General features: G+C 41.1%; 1 protein-coding gene across 1 annotated transcript in view; it reads left to right on the top strand.

Annotated features, from left to right (window-relative positions):
- Positions 1–17,532, top strand: part of MYOM2 (myomesin 2) — a 96,505-nt gene that overhangs the window by 62,042 nt on the left and 16,931 nt on the right. The window contains exons 24-30 of the mRNA XM_077309297.1: positions 1,813–1,857; positions 2,331–2,467; positions 8,799–8,943; positions 9,037–9,096; positions 9,723–9,790; positions 12,729–12,842; positions 16,528–16,615. Of these exons, the coding sequence (XP_077165412.1) occupies positions 1,813–1,857; positions 2,331–2,467; positions 8,799–8,943; positions 9,037–9,096; positions 9,723–9,790; positions 12,729–12,842; positions 16,528–16,615 (657 nt within the window). The remainder of the gene's footprint in view (positions 1–1,812; positions 1,858–2,330; positions 2,468–8,798; positions 8,944–9,036; positions 9,097–9,722; positions 9,791–12,728; positions 12,843–16,527; positions 16,616–17,532) is intronic.

Genomic DNA, 17,532 nt, shown 5'->3' with positions numbered 1-17,532 from the left:
AATACTTATGTTTTCAAGTTGTACACTTTGACATGTGATTTTGGCTGAAATTATAAACTACTGTACAAAATAAATGAATACCCCAGAGTGAATTTTGCATGTTATATCAGGTTATTTCTTCAGCACTACATTGCAATGATCATTATTTCTATGCATATTCTACAGGATTTGATTCACAGAGCCTTTCCCCCATGGAACTCCACAAAGACAACCAACCACAACTTAGGTTTAACTAGTTTACTTAAATAAATTGATCTATGTTATACTACTACTTAAGGGTGCTCTTTCCCAGCCACACTTTTCTGCATGACTGGTGTGGTGCTGTTCCAAACTCGCACCGCCTCAGGTTGCCTGCTAATCATCCTTACCTATTGTGAGAACCCAACTTATCCCTGCCAAACTAGTAATGGCCTAAACAGTCAAACAATCAGGTCTATTTAAGCCAACCTGAACTATGGTCATGAAGAAGGAGTCCCCTTTAGAGCCGATCCAGAGAAGCCCAAAATTTCCTGCTCAATCTCAGCATTGACTGGCTAATCCCAGGATGTCTAGAGAGAGAGAGCAGATAGGTCATCAGCCACTGGCAAAAGCCTGGCTGGGAGAGGGACATCGAAATATCTTCTTGCAAGCTGTGCCTCCCATTGGCTGAAATCATGCAGAGGCCCAATGAGTAGCGATCCCCAACCTGTGGGCCGCGGACCACATGTGGTCCTTCAACTAATTGGAGGTGGGCCTCGAAGGACGCCTTCTCCCCCCCCCCCGGCCCTTTACTTCATCCCCCCCGGCCCTTTACAACACACTTCGGGTGTTATTGTCTCCCATCACTCCCAGATGGGACTATCTCGTTGCAGAGAAACAAGCTCAGGGTTCCCATTGATTTGTCATTGTCCTTATGTTCATTGTTATGGTGTGTCTGAATCTTATTTTGAAGGGATGTTTAAACATTACCCTAGCGATCAGAGAGCATTAGGGCAGTGGTTGAGAGTAGAGGAGTAAACTACCCCCCCCACCGGGCCTCAGTAAAAGGCGTTGAGTGGTCCCAAGCGTTGAGTGGTCCCCGGTGATAAAAAGGTTGGGGACCTCTGCCAATGAGCATTGTGCTGTATTTGAATTCATGGGCCAAGTCAAACTGACGAAAAACCTGTCCATTTACACCAACCATTGAAAGCCTACTAAAGCTTGAAATGTATGGAGCTTACTGACATGTAATACAGTTTGGAATGAGATGGAAATATCTGTTGCCTTACTTAATTATTCAGTTGCTAATTTGGTCTTTTTGTTGCTTGCAAACTTGCTCACCATGCAATTAGTACCATTTTCTGAATCCTTATTAGCAAGTCTAATATGCTAAATAGGCTAATCTCTGTATCCAGCTATGTAGAACCCAGCCTCTTGCACAAGTTCCAGGAGGATTTTCTGACATTCATAATAGATCTCTGTAAATACTTCTTGTCCACCAGCTTTCATTCTCTTTTGCAATCTCGCCAAAGAAGCCTTTTCAAAATGATGCCCAGGGAAACAGGGTCAGCAGAGTAAAGGAGAAGGTAGATGGAGGCTTCTTGCTGGCATGCTTAAGGAGCTTTCCGTCGTGTTTAAATCGTGTATTTCATCATCAACACGTTAATTCTGTGGGCAGGTGTTTATGCAATGGTCTGTATATCTCACACGTTTGGGTCTTCATCAAAAATGGAATTTCATCAGCATTTTCCTCATTGTGCTGAAGGTTATTGGCACTTTATGGAGTCCAACAGTGTTCTTAACATTTATTTGGGTGATCAGAATAAACTGAAACCTGAACATTATTTCTTTCAGAGTTTGAACGCCTGATGACACTAAGCCATGAAATAAGGAATCCAAGTAAGTAGTCCTTCTGAATCTAATATTCAGTCCCAGTAGGAATGTATTTACACACTGATGATTGGAGTAAAGTAATTAAAACTTTTTAAAAAATACATAAAGCGGCTTGCTTATCTTTCTATTAATTAAATGCAAATATTAGTTTCTGTTTAAGAGAGATCTTCTTCACCACTGCACATGTGTTTGGAGGAATGGATTCAGCTTGGATATGTCTAATATTTACTGGATTATGTATTTAAAAGCCCTAAATAGTGCAATCAATACACACTTCAGCTTGTGCTCTGACTCACACAGAAACAGCTTTAATACACATCTGTGTAAATATAGTTGAGATTTTCCCTTCAGTTTTCAGAGCATTTGCTTGTTTGTTGCTTAAAATGTTCAAAAGCTGTAACCTGCTGGGACTTGCATTTTGCAATGTTATTTCCAACAGGGTTCACATGTTGGCTTTGCACTTTGTTCTTTCCTTGCAGCAATCCCTATGAAGGCAGAATTAGCCTATGAGATTTTGGATAGAGGGCAGGTTCGTTTCTGGCTTCAGGCTGAGAGCCTGTCAGCAGAAGCCAGCTACAGATTTGTCATCAATGACACTGAAGTTGCCAACAGTGATGTAAGTATATACCTGGCAGGAATGTGCATAACAGGCTTTTATTTGGAAAGAATCAGCTCTAAGAGTGAAGGAACTTTCTTTTTCATGCCATACCCCCATCTATAGAGACTTAGCGTACAAATTCAAACACTGTCACTTTCTCATGAAACCTGTTCACATGCGGTAATGTATCTAGGGTAGAATGACCAGGGTATGTGCTCTGGGCGACAGTCGATGGGAGGCACAGCTCAATCCAGGTGAGGCTGCAGGTGACTGCAGCAGCAGCAGGCAGGCCTCTGGCACCCAATCAGCTGGCCAGGCAGCCCGTGCTGGCACTGAACCATCTGAGCCCCATGCCACGCAGGACCATGTGCTGAGCTGGTTGTCCCTTTTCCCCTGGGAGCGCAGCCAAAGAGTCACGGCTTGAGGAGGCCCAGTCATGTCTCTGCCACAAGCACATTCATCTGTCATATCAAAAAGCCTGTTTTCCTGCAAGCACTACCTATGGGTTTCTTCTCCCAAAATAGCACAATGAAAATCAAAGATCTGAATCAATATATCACACCTGAAAATTAGAGGGGGAAATGTTAAAACAGTGCAATACATATCATAAAAAGCCCAGTGTCTTTTAATCAAATATATTTCAGTATCTCTTCTTTTTCTACCTTCATGTCATCCAATCTTTATTTCTTACTGCCCCCTCTTGACTTATCTCCTGGGTCAGATAACTTCTGGTGCTCCCAGGGCTGAAGTCAGTCAAGTGCATAATAGTCCAGAAACTTCTTGATTTCATCAATTGTCCTTCACAGATGGAAGTCCATATACATGTGCACAGAGTTAAAATACAGAGTGAAAATACTTAGCCTCTGCTTATTTAACTACTATATCTAAAATATTTCCCAGCGTTTCAACAAAAATGTTCACAGGGCCTGAAATATATAATAACCCACCCTAGTAGCTTATACAGAGAGCACCTACTTCAATCTGGCGCATCTCCCTATCCTCTGCAATTCTGCACTATTTTATAGAAAATAGTAAAGCTTAACCCGTTTCAGCATTTGATAAGCGTTGAGCAGACAGTGATACTGATTCATGCCCCTTGAAAGCTATCGGCCTAGCATTATTGTGCCATAACCTCCATGCCTGCCCATGGCTTTGATCCGGAAACTGCAGCTGGAACAAAATGCAGCTGCAAGGGTCCTCACTAGAACATCACGTAGGACCCATATTCAGCCAGTGCTCAGACGACTGCAGTCTGCTTCTGGGTCAATTCAAGGTATTGGAACTGACCTTTAAGGCTATACGCAGCCTGGGTCCTACTTATCTGCAGGACTGCTTGGTTGCTTATGTCTCCCGCAGGGCTTCCGCTCTGCAGGTATGAATTTACTGGCTGTCCCAAACCCCCAATATGTCTATCTGGCCTTGACCAGGGCTGAGGCCTTTTTGGTCCTGGCCCCAACCTGTTGAAATGAGCTCCCAGAAGAGATTAAGGAACTGCCGAAATTACCAGCTTTCTGCAGGGCCTGCAAGATGGAACTCTTCCGCCAGGCATATGGTTGAGACCAGGGCGGGGTCTCAGGGTTACCATTAGATGATCCCCCAGATAGGTTAGATCTGGTTCCCCGCTCCCATCGGTAAAGAACTTGGCCCTCAGGCTGAATGGGGGATGGGGAGGTGGGGCATTTAGTATCCTCTAGGGAAGTGATTGCTGTCTGTTTTGATTGTGATAAGGGGTATTCTTATGGGTTTTTAATTAAAATCATTGTTTTATAATTGTAAACCACCGTGAGACCTTTGGAGAGCAGTAGTATAAAAATTGGAAAAAAAAAAATAAAATGTGGAGCAAAGTGGCCCTTGTATTTCTGTAACTTGTTCTGCTTGGTACAGTGATTAGGAGCAGCAGCTTCTAATCTAGTGAGCCAGGTTTGATTCCCCGCTCCTCCACATGCAGCCAGCTGGGTGACCTTGGGCTCACCACAGCTCTGATAAAACTCTTCTGACCGAACAGTAATATCAGGGCTCTCTCCACCTCCCCAGCCTCACAGGGTGTCTGTTGTGGGGAGAAGAAAGGGAAGGCAATTGAAAGCTACTTTGAGACTCTTTCTGATAGAGAAAAGCAGCATATAAGAACCACTACTAACTACTACTACTACTACTACTACTACTACTACTACTACTACTACTACTACTACTACTACTACTACTACTTCTTCTTCTTCTTCTTCTTCTTCTTGCCAGCTCTTCAGCGCAATAGTAACATCACTAGTTTGTATAAAGATAGGCCCAAAGGAAAACATCTTTAATTTAGAATGTTGTAATTTTTTCCTTCTTTCTTTCCACAGTTGTGTCCAGGGACTATCACTTCTAGGGCTGAATACTCCCCCCCCCTTCCTTCTCTAACTTAGTATTTTTAGCAATGCTTTGAAAGCATTGGCAGCAGAAGTACACTTTTAAAAAGAAGCGGAACTATAATATTATTCTACCTCTTTAATTAGCAAGCCACAGGTGACGTTTACATTTTGAGATGGATGATATTTTTGTGGAGGTTCGCATAAAAGCCTTGTATTTATGGCTGCCATAAAACCATTGAACTTCATCTTGCTGCATAATGGCAATAGCTAGAAATCTAATTATATTCTAAAACCTGCATAGAGACAGGCACTGCAGCTGCTGATCATGTTCAATAGACCGTCATTTTAGCAAGAGTATCATTTGGTTCTCAGCACTGGCCAAAAATAGATAATTTCCTTCAAAGCCCTAATTGGAATAACTTTTTTCAGTCTTTCTTAGAAATATGGTTGAAATGATGTAACATAAAAACATTACTAAATTCCCACTTTTTTTTTTTGCAGTTGGACATTTTTTTTGCAGAGCTAGGAAAGGGAAAAAAAATCTAGTGCAAAGATCCCCTCCCGTGTCCATTTGAGAGATTTTCTTTTGGTACATATTCCTTTATCCATGCAATTAGAACCTATCAAACTTTATAAAAGTTACAAGAAAAAGCTATTAATCACATTAGCTACAAAGTGGAAGTCCTTAAATCTTTACAATACAGAGTAACCAATTCTCAGTTAAAATACTCCATACAGGCTAGCAAAGTCCAGTCCTTTCTAGCTGTACATCTACATGCATTTAGCTTCTTCGGTCAACTACAACTACAGTGGAACAATGAGATCATAGAATCACAGAATCATACAGTTGGAAGGGGCCATACAGGCCATCTAGTCCAACCCCCTGCTCAACGCAGGATCAGCCCAAAGCATCCTAAAGCATCCAAGAAAAGTGTGTATACAACCTTTGCTTGAAGACTGCCAGTGAGGGGGAGCTCACCACTTCCTTAGGCAGCCTATTTCACTGCTGAACTACTTTGACTGTGAAACATTTTTTCCTGATATGTAGCCTATATCATTGTACTTGTAGTCTAAACCCATTACTGCGCGTCCTTTCCTCTGCAGCCAACGGAAACAGCATCCTGCCCTCCTCCAAGTGACAACCTTTCAAATACTTAAAGAGGGCTATCATGTCCCCTCTCAAACTCCTTTTCTCCAGGCTGATATATCTTACTATAACTTCCCATGTCTAAATGGAATCCAAAGTTCAACAAATAATTACTGGGAGCCCCTTTTTCATGTGCAGATCCTCTTATATACTGTTATCTTATTCATCAGAGTCACATGCCTTATGTTGCTCAGCCACCTTTCTATGCCCAGAAGAGTGGGCTGCTTCCAAAACTTTGCCAGCAGTTGCCTTGCTGCTACCAATAAGATTTTAAAGCTAGATTTCCCCCTGCAATATTATCTGGTATCTTGGGGTCACATGACATTTTGCAATTTAGAATATCGTCAATTTCCCTACGAATGTTGTTCCAGATTATTTGAGCCATCAGGCATTGCCAACACTTATGCAAAGGGTCCCCACCTCCCTGTTACATCACCAGCCCAGACTGGACTTGCCTCTTGATGTCTTACCAGTCTCATGAGGGGTGATATACCACTGCTAAGATATCAAGAAACCAGTGGAGTATTGAATCAGTTGAGTTTTCTGTTCTAATAATGGCCTATCATAATCCTTCAACATCAAGAAAACTAAGATCATGGCATCCGGCCCTCTCAATTCCTGGCAAATAGATGGGGAAGAAATGGAGGTAGTGACAGATTTTATTTTCCTGGGCTCTAAGATCACTGCAGATGGGGACTGCAGCAATGAAATTAAAAGATGCTTGCTCCTGGGGAGGAAAGCTATGGCAAATCTAGACAGCATCCTAAAAAGCAGAGACATCACCCTGCCAACAAAAGTGCATCTAGTCAAGGCTATGGTCTTCCCAGTTGCAATGTATGGCTGTGAAAGTTGGACCATAAGGAAAGCTGAGCGTCAAAGAATTGAGGCTTTTGAACTCTGGTGCTGGAGAAGACTCTTGTGAGTCCCTTAGACTGCAAGGCGAACAAACCGGTCAGTCCTAGAGGAGATCAGCCCTGCCTGCTCCTTAGAAGGCCAGATCCTGAAGATGAAACTCAAATACTTTGGCCACCTCATGAGAAGGAAGGACTCCCTGGATAAGAGCCTAATGATGGGAGTGATTGAGGGCAAAAGAAGAAGGGGATGACACAGAATGAGGTGGCTGGATGGAATCACTGAAGCAGTCGGTGCAAACTTATATGGTCTCCAGGGAATGGTAGAGGACAGGAAGGCCTGGAGGATCATTGTCCATGGGGTTGCGATGGGTTGGACACGACTTTGCATCTAACAACAACAACAATCATAATCCTAAACTGAGTTATAGCAGACCTGTTGCATCCAAATGTAGATTAGGTTAGATCAAATGTCTTTTAAGCATGAGGCATTTGCTATTGGAAAACCATTGCTGTGAGTCAGGGACTTTCCTGGACAATATGCCAATAGCCAGCACAAAGGACATTTACCATTGGAAGATGTTGCCTGCCATTGCTCCTGTGTAAGTAGAGCAGCTCTATGAAAGGAGCTAATGTTCATGCAAGAACAGTGTTTGTGTGCAGTTTCATTTAATTCTTCTGTCTTGGCACATAACATAACTGAATAGTTCAGAAGGATATTCCAGCTTTTAGCTTTTTATAGCTGAAAGGAGTTCAGACTTAATGTGAATGAATGGTGTTGTTCTTGAACTATTTGTGTCAGTCTCAGTGGATCTTACATAGTAGATAGCGTAGAAATCATACAAGATGTATACAAAGACTATTAAAGAGACAGGGGGAAACATACCATTCTGCAGTAGCATCAGACTTGTAGTACATTCCATTGTACTATTTTTCATTTTCAACAAACAAGGCAGTAACCAGAATTGAGTCTCCTGCTTGAAATGGGTATACATGACATTTGTTTACTAATTGTCTGATCACTGGTGAAAAATGACTCACGTTTACAGAGAAATATGGAATTTTTAAAAAATATGTAGGGGGTTAAAAAACCTAATAATGATTTAAGATGCGCCTGTAGTTTTAAGGAACAGATTCCCTCAGTGCCTGTTGCTAGGAAACGGCAGTATTCCTGTCTGGGTTTCTATGAGTAAAAAGGCAGGGCAAGGCCTATTTTTGGCCTTTGAGGAAAGAATCATTGGAGTCAGGCATGACTAAGGTTGCCAGTTCTAGTTTGGATAATTCCTGGAGATTTTGTGGGAGAGGCCTCAACCAAATCTAGTGCCATAGCCTCCATCCTCCAAAGGAGTCTTTTCCCCCAAAGATCAATGTAATCTGGAATACAATTCTAATTCTGGGAGATCTCCGGATCTCACCTGGAGGTTGGCAGCCTTTGGCCTGGAAGATATGGAGCTCTTTCCATGAAAGCATATAGCTAATCTAGTCAGTCAAAATGTGAGTGCATCTTTTATACACTTTATTAACTCATTAAATAAAAGGTTTAAAAAAAAGAAGCTGAAAAATGAAAGATTGGCAAGCATTAAGTAGGTGGATTCACTGCTTGCCTATGATTCCATATCTTTAGATTCTTGGACCAATGAATGCATGTACTTGGAATCCTGCAACAAGGTTGAGTAACATGCCTCTGCTAAGTAGCAAACTGATTTAATGTTTTCAGTGAAGAATCTGAGCAGGACATACATGGTACTTTCTGTATCTTGTTTGGGTTCATAAGAGCGTTACTGAATCAGACCAATGGTGCATCTGATTCAGTGTCATGTTTCCTACAGTGGCCAACCAGATGTCCTAGGAGTTCATGAAACAGGGGTACCGTGGTTGTTTGTGTGTAATGTGTGTTTGCAGCATTGCCATTCTGACATTTAGTGCCTCCAATCTTGGTATTTCCATTTAATAGCTAATGGCTATTAAACTGTCTGGTAAATATTCTCTTCTTAAATCTTCAGACTCATAGAATTAAGTGTGACCATTCAACTGGTGTTATAGAGATGGTCATGGACCGCTTTACTATTGAAAATGAAGGTACATATACAGTGCAGATTCAAGATGGGAAAGCCAAAAATCAGTCATCATTGGTTCTCATTGGTGATGGTAAGTTACTGACCTGTCTGGATTAAACTACAGTATATTTTAAATAGCCTGAATACCTGAGTGACCAGTTTATCTCCATATCTTCATTTTTAGCATTTAAGGCTGTTTTGGCTGAAGCTGAGTTCCAGAGAAGAGAATACCTGAGGAAGCAAGGTAAAGTCAGAAGGATTCATCAACTGTCTTTACCAAACCCAGGTCCCTTTTGAGTTGGGGGGCTGGGGAGAGGATGGGGAGCCATCTCTCATTACAGAACCTTGATGCTGCTTCATATTGTATATAAACATAGTTTACCACAAGTAGCAGAGAGCAATGGCTAATCCTGCATCCATTCTTAGGAAGGCAGTATGGTGCTTACTGTGGTTTAAATGGTGTCGTTCTTGAACTATTTGTGTCAGTCTCACAAATGGGTCTCCATGCACATGACTAAATTAGTTGATATATCTTTAATCAAATAACTGGTAACAGGGTAGACAAAAAGAGTAAAGGTTATCCCATGGATTATGTTTAAATGCATGGCTTATTTTCCATTTTCTCCACTCAATAACCACTCTATTAAATGAAGTCTAGTAATATATTCAGTCGTTTATTAAAATATTTATGTTCTCATTTTGGCTCAAATTTGAAGTCTTCCTTCAATCTATGAGGTCTTCTGTGGAATAAAACTACTTAAAACTACTTAAGTTGGAGGGCGGTTGGATCCACCCCATTAGTTTGCTGAAGTGACAGAAATTGCAAATTACCAAACAATGACATATATGAAAATTCGTCTTGTTTTTCAGGTCCTCATTTTCTGGAGTATTTGTACTGGGATGTTTCAGAAGAGTGTGAAGTTCTGCTTCTCTGTAAGGTAAACAGGTTTTTAAATACATTTCAGTGAAGTTTAATTCTAAAATCTAAACAAAACATATTTATAGTTGAATGGAAATCTGAATTAATTTCCATATTTTTTAAAAGTTGTATGGATTTTAAATATCAGAAGCAATGTACCAAAAATAATTATGAGCATGATCTAAACAAAAAGTTATGTATATTTGAGAATGCAATCCTTCAGATACTTAGGAAGAAGCCCCACGTAACTCAGTAATACACTTACAGTATTGCTGTATTTCCCACTGATTTTGATGAAAGAGTTAAGATAACCTGCTTTGTATTCCCAATTAGGGCTAACAGCTGCACTGGTAAGGGGCAGTTACTGCCCACAAAGATTTTAGTCAAAGAGCATTGCAAAATCATGGTATATCCCTTTTTATGCTGTCAAGTCCCATTGGCCACCATATTGTGGGAAAATGTGACAAAATATACCTAATATAATCTACAGAAGCCTTATCCTGCTAGTGAGATCTTTTTCTCCATGGAATATTCATTATTAATCTAGTTGGTCCTTGATGACTTGCTTAAGAAAGATAGAAAAAAAGTTTGTAGCAATGCTTGAAGAGGAAGCTTTGCTGCAACATTAAATTTCTAGACCTAGAATTTCTAGACTGGAACCACCACACCATACATACCTAAGGATGAATGGACCAGTCCTAAGTTGGGTCTACTGATGTTATTCTGTGCAATTTACTTCCATTAAAGAGTTCTTAAGATTGCACTGTAATTCATGTACAGATCTTATAGCTGGGTCAATAAGAGGACTAAAGCATGAGTTCTTGGCTTGTGTAAGATGATACATCTGCACTGTCTTTATAAGAGATTAATTGCTGAAATTTGTTGCTTCAGGTATCAAAGCACCAGATTTGCTAGATTTTTCAAACAAGTTTCGAATGATCTTGCAGTGTGTTTTGAAATTAACAATGAAAATAGTCACGTTCCTCAGCTTGCCTCCCAATTCAAATTACTTTCCCCTGCTTTGCATATGTTCTAAATCTTCTAATATTGCTGGGGACAAGGAGGCCTATTTTTGTTGTGCCTTTTTATAATGCTCGTATTTTTCTGGTCCCTGTAACATGAGTGTGACAAACTGCGGTTACAGAACAAACGGCAGCTCTTTGATAGACAGCCTGTTCCAAAGTATAGAAGAGCATCTCTGAAAAGCAATCATCTTCTGTTCTTTTTGAAAACTCTTTCTAAAATTGCTTCTTTGAAGTTACAGTTTAAACTCGCTCATCGAGCGATATTTCACATGTCAACTGAGACACAACTATATTTCAAGCGTAAAGCAACACCGAGGACGCTGCTTCTGCTTTGGAGTTATACTGAGAGCTGAGAGCTCCAGCTGGTGTTTCAAAAGGCTTCCCTTCAAACAGTTCCCCTTTGCTTTGGAACATTGTAACCTAGACAAGGACCCATGACTAGCAACAATCCTGGTCCCAAAATGTCATCACTGATCCGTAAACTGAATATTTTGTAGAATTGTGAGTCCAAATCAAACAGTGCCTCTGGCACTATTACAGTGGACGAAGGTGAATGCAGTGTACTTATTTGTGATAAGCTTTACCCAGAACCATAGGGACAGACCAGATGAGATGCTGAAGGTCTGTGAGTGGGTAAATGGCAGTGGCTGACTGGACAATGATTTGGATCAAGGCTACGCAGGGGTAGGGATGGGTGATTCAATTCAGATAAACCAAAAAGTACCCGAATCAATGCTTGTTTAGGTACATTTCAGACCTATCTAATCTGAGTTGCCCATCACTGGCCAAATCAGTGATATCTAAATTGTGATTCAGTCATGATTTAGCCAGTTTAGACGGCTAAACTACAAACATATCTGTGCAACAATGTAATTTCTTTCTGATGTAAATGGCCAGCAGTAGTTCTACTTGGGGAAATATCCAGGAAATGCCCAAACTGATGTTACAGGATTACTGGTCCCAACCAAAAGCCTTCCCGCCCCCCCCCCCCAAGCTCTCAGTTGCCTGGGAAGGTGGGGGAGGGGCAGGCAGGGAGAGAAGCTTGTGCACAGAAAAAAAATCGGATGATTTCAGATTTGGTCAATTCCAACCCAGCATAGGGTGATTTGGGTGATTCAGCTTTGGCCTAAATCAGTTTGGGCCAAATCCAAAATTGTTCAACTTTTCCTCCAAGCACCATGGTCCAGAATTCAAATACTCTTGCATAACTATTTTCTCTACTAGGAAAACGCAGGCGTCTCATATTGCTGTTGCTATCTTATATTGCTGTTGAACCTTTTTCTGGAGTCTGATGTACTTTGATCTTTAGAAGATGCAATGGGCAGATTGTGTTTTTGACCTTTTATATGGGTGTCTGTAAGGGATCCAGTGTGGTTGATAAGAGAAGTGGACTAGAGAACAGAATCTTATTCCCCACTCCTCCTCATGAAGCCTGCTAGGTGACCTTGGGCCAATCACAGTTTCAGAATTCTCTTGGCTCCACCTATCTCACAAGGTACCTATTGTGAAGAGAGGAAGGGAATGTGATTGTAAGCTGCTTTCAGCCTCCTTAAGGTAGAGAAAAGTGTGGTATCAAACCAACTGTTTTTTCTTAGTCCTTAGTTCCCCCTCCCTCCCACACACACTATTATTGCATAGCCTTCAATTGCTTTTATTCAGAGTTTTTCAAATGCAACATTACCAAATAGAAAGATAAAATAAAGAAAAGAGATAAAGAGATTTCAAATGTTATCTATAAATCAAATTTTTATCTGTTACACTATGACAGTATAGAAACAAATTTTAAACTACTCTTTCTGATTATTTCCAGTAGAATGGAAGATGTTGTGATAACCTGTGTCATTGAACCTTTTACCAAAAAGTGGATGACACATTGAGAAACATTGCCCAACAAGCTCTAAGACTTAAAAATATTTTGGTATTCTTCTTCAGGTTGCCAATACAAAGAAGGAGACGGCTTTCAAGTGGTTCAGAGATGGAGCTGGAATTGATCTGGAAGAATTGCCTGACTTGCAGAAAGAATTGCTCTGCCTGACTATCCCAAGGGTATGGTGCAATGATTCCAAAATGACACAGAGTTGATCATCTCCTTCCAAATTTTTCAATGGGAAGTTTAAGATCATAGAGAAGTGTTTGTTGCAGAAATGTAGACGTTTCCTAAGGTTCCAGTTCATGCTGACATTCCAGGCTTTTATTTTAGTTTCATGCTAGAGGCTATGCTTTGAGAGTGTAGCTATTTTTGGAGGCAATGACCCTTTATGCATGGTGGTAGCTACTCTGTGCTGTTGGCGTGCTGTTCTGGGGGGGGGTAGGATGCCCCACTGTTCCCCATGAATGCATGGGGGTGGGGCATGCGGGGTTGCCCCGGCATAGTGCGCACACGTGCGCTTTGCACTGGGGCCAGCAGGGTAAGTGGCAGTGGCCAGTTGGGGGGAGATGGGGAGGGGCCGGGAGCGGGCCCCCACCACACGCTTTGCTGGGGGCAGGGGGATGCCCCTGCCGGCTCCGTGGCTCCGCGGAGCCCGCATTGGTGTGCAGTTTCCCTACAGGGACACTGTAGGTCGGGGCTGGGTGGGCCAAAAGGCCCATGCTGGTAATTATGCACAGCGCCGGTCCGCCGCAGCCCCTGCAGGTGCCCACAGCATCCAGGAAGCTGCAGAATTTCCCGTGTTTCTATAACGCAGGCCTTCCGTGGCCCTGGGCCGGGCTGGGCCCTGCATGGCGGCGACGTCGGGCATAATCGGGGATTTCCCCCGAAGCCCTGTCGCTGCCACTTTGGGCATTCTGGCCCGTGCATAATGGGTCAATGTCTTGTTGCCTGTGAAAGTCTTTGAGTGTTATGATTTAGCATAATGAATGAACTGTAAATAAGCGTTAATGCAAAACAGTCATTCAGCCTACTAAGGGTGAATTAGCTACTGTAGCTCCAGTGTCTTTAAAGGAGCATTTATGAATACTGAGCATGCCCACTTAATGCAAACCAATTGTGAGGTGTGGTGTTGGTGGAATTCAGGTCTGTGCCTGAAGAAGCAAATTTTAATGTGGAAATGGACAGAGTCTTTCCTAGCAATTTTCCTAACCATTTTACTCTGAGTCCTAAATAAAAGCTGGTTGGAAACTGCTCCAGATTCTGATTCCCAGGAAGTATAATAAAATATGGACTTATAAAAATTACAGAGGGGGGCAGGATGTTAAACAAGTGACTGGAAAGAGGATTTTTAAGAAATATAGGAGAAACATATTTGGTAAACAGTACTTTGGAGAGGCCGTAGCTGATACCAGTTAGTTTGGGCTGAAGGCTGTAGATAGCGAGTGTTCCAAAGTGCCAAAGTACATTTTGCCATCTTTTGTCACCCAATTGCCCCTTTCAACTTGTTGAGCCTGCAAAGGCCTCTCAGAAAGCATTCGTGATGAAGGGGGGAGGGGAAGTCACAAGGCAAAATACCTTGGCAGTACAAGATGATGCCTGGCTCTAGTTTTGCCACAAACTATACTCTCTGCACTTTGAAGGTAAAGCAATACATAAGTACTTATTCCTTGCTTCTCAATAGCATCGTAAATTAATTTCTTCAGAAGCTTAGCGAATAGCATTTTGTACTTTTAAAATGTTTATCACTTTGTTCCTTTTTCTTTTTAATACATCTTAGGTTAGTGCCTATTTCCTCTGTTATATTAAAAATATTAACTCTTCATGATGAAGCCTGGTGGTATATGAAATTTCTTCTAATTAGCTTTGCCCAGAAATGAATGTCTGTTTTCTGGGCACCCTCAGTGAATATGCTGCCATGGGTGGGGTCGTTCAATTGTTAATTTGGGTGAGACTCTGGGACTTCCATTTTGAATGTCTTCTAAGTGTAATTTTGTGGCCAAGAGCTGCTGCATGGGGTCTGATTTGGATCCATCTATGGCATTAGGGGGTGGGGGGTAACTTCCCCAGGCTCCTTTTCTGACCAAAAATTGTATCGAGAACAGCTGTTGGTCGAGTTCTTCAAACACAAGACATTTCATTGTTTTGACAGGGGAAATAGAAGCTAAATTTTTGGGCGCGCCAAACACGGTGCCGATGAATTTCAGCACTAAAATGACCAATAATCAAAACATGAGCTAGGCTGTTAGCCGTGAACAGACTGGCTTGAGAGAATAATTTCAGATATGTGGCCGTCAGTTTGTTGCAGCAAAAATTAGCAGGAGTATTATGGCACATTTAAAATTAACCATATTTTTTTCCAGAATTAAGCTTTTGTGGGATAAAGCCCACTTCTTCAATTGCATTTACTGAATCCTCTCTGTGCAATTTTTTAGGTAGCAGCAAGGGATGAGACACCGTGAAATGCAGGAATTGTGGTTATATAAAATTATACTCAAGAAAAATATAGAGACCATTAATTAGGTTTACTAGGTTACCTAAGAGTTGTGATGGATGGTGGTTCCCATGTAAAATAACACCTGTAATGAGTCAAATAACACCTGAAATGAGCTCCCATGTAAAATAACACCTGCAATGAGTAAGAAATTGCAGCTCATCATTTAGTATGACCAATCTTAGTTAAATTGGTTGACAAACAATAACAGAATCAAGCAAGTTTTATTCCAGCATAAAGTGTGCACAATGTTGAAAATTTATGCTAGAATAAAATGTGGTAGTCTTTAATATATTGTAAGTCGCCACTCTTTCTGTTTTTGCTTTTGTTTGTAGTTATCTGTACTCCATACTGCAAGCCTCTACTGCACTTCTATTTTACATATTTTCCAGCACAATTGAAAGAGGAGTTACACTCAGAGTTGGTTTGCCATTGCCTTCCTCTGCATAGCAACCACAAACTTCCTTGGTGGTCTCCTATCCAAAGACCAGCCAGGGCTGACCCTGCTTAAATTCTGAGTCCTAATGATTTTGGGCTAGTTTGAGCCATCCAGGTCAGGGCTATGGATTAAGTAAGCTGAAATTTTGTATAGGATTGCAATGTTAATTACTTCCTTTGACAATTTTGATCTTTTGACAAGTAGCTTCTAATTTTAAAGTGTGACTTTAAAAAAGTCAAAAAGTAGTGTAATTCCACTTGCAGACGCTCAGCTCAATCTCTGTGGGTATGGTGATCTAGCCAGAGTCAAGATTATTCAGCCTTATGGATATAAAGGTGAAGTTAAATACATGTTCAACTATTTCCTCAGTCAGTGGGCTATACCTGATGACTGGCTGCATTATACCCTTTACTTAGAAGGAAATCTCACTGATTTCAGTGTGGCTTACTCTCAAGGAAACTCAGGATTCAATAACTGTAGCAGGTTTTCTCAGAAAGTCACTGTTACTTGATTAGATTATGTTTATCTTGAGACATTATGCCAAATTCAATATGAGTATAAGCAAAACATGAAAAGGCACCTTTTGATTGCCTGATACCTAAGCAGTTAAAATCAATGACAATCACTACCCTGTCCAAATGAATAGTGCTTTAAATTTTATAAAGCCACCTTTAATTTACACAGATTGAAAATGATGTTTTCAGAATAGAAAAGCCTTGATAGCTTAGTTCAATCGATTACTTACAGTGAACAGTATGAATGCAATAAAATTACCTCATTAACCATACTTTCACCTTGGTTTCCTCTCATGTCTTTATTGTTCAGACAACATTCAAAATAAATTTTCCTTATGCCACAGAAACTGTATCACATTTAAAAGGCTTGCATTAATTTTAAGCTGCACTGTAACTGTGTCATGTTTGCTTTCTAGCTGTCTAAAAAGGAGCAGGGTGAATATAAAGCAACCTTGACAGATGACAGAGGTCAAGATGTCTCTACCTTGGATGTATCTGGGAAAGGTGAAACTTTATTTTTCTATATTCCATCCATCCATCCATCCATCCGATTTATTTCCTGCTGCTCTCAGCAAACCAGCTTGTGGTGGGTTACAGACTAAAACCATAAGGTTTCCAATTAAAACAATAGAACAGCAATCATCAGTTAAAATATATAATATACCATCCATACAAACAGCCATGGGGTAAACAAATCAAAACAGGTCCCCTCCCCACAATTTAGTTCCTATTTGTCTCTGTGAGCCTTGTACTTAGCCCATGCCAACTGTTGCATAAAAAGGTGTAACCGGCATATAAAACCCAACTCTTCTTCTTCTAATGGATGAATAAGGATTCAGCTGGATTGTGGGTAGTGCTGTTCTTCTCCCAGACTTTTACTTTCTGCTCCTCCGATGGTTACAGGCTCCACTGCTGCCTGCTCAAATGGATTTTATTTTAAATATATCCCTAAGAGTTAAATCCAAGACAAATGGGAGACAAAGCAAATCCAGATGCTCATCCTGATCTGATTGTCCATATCTCAAGTCTGCAGTGACCTTCTTGGGATTATCTGATAGTTACTAGTAAAATCCTACTCCTACTTTCCATTTGCCCTCTTCTTTGTCAGTTGCAGAGGTAGTTTGCCATTGCAAAGCATCTTTCTCTCACTCTAAACACTTTGGGGTTTTGAAAGACATTAGTCTTTTATGAGCGGAAGTGCATATCACCAGAAAAATACGTGTTCCCCAGGACTGCCCCTGAAACTGATGAAGAGGAACACAAGCAGAAAGGAAGTATAGGATCCAAGCGACTGTTGCTAGGGGGAAGAGGCAGATACGCAAGCATGAGCATGATAATAATGTAATGTAAGCCCTTCCAAAATAACCATTAGATCCTCATTGTTTTTCCTCCCTTAATGTAATGTCATGTGAATAATGCAG

The sequence above is a fragment of the Paroedura picta genome, chromosome 1 (assembly GCF_049243985.1).
Source record: "Paroedura picta isolate Pp20150507F chromosome 1, Ppicta_v3.0, whole genome shotgun sequence".
Classification (NCBI taxonomy): Eukaryota; Metazoa; Chordata; class Lepidosauria; order Squamata; family Gekkonidae; genus Paroedura; species Paroedura picta.
Note: the sequence above shows the minus strand (reverse complement) of the source record. Positions and strands in the feature narration are given on the sequence as shown.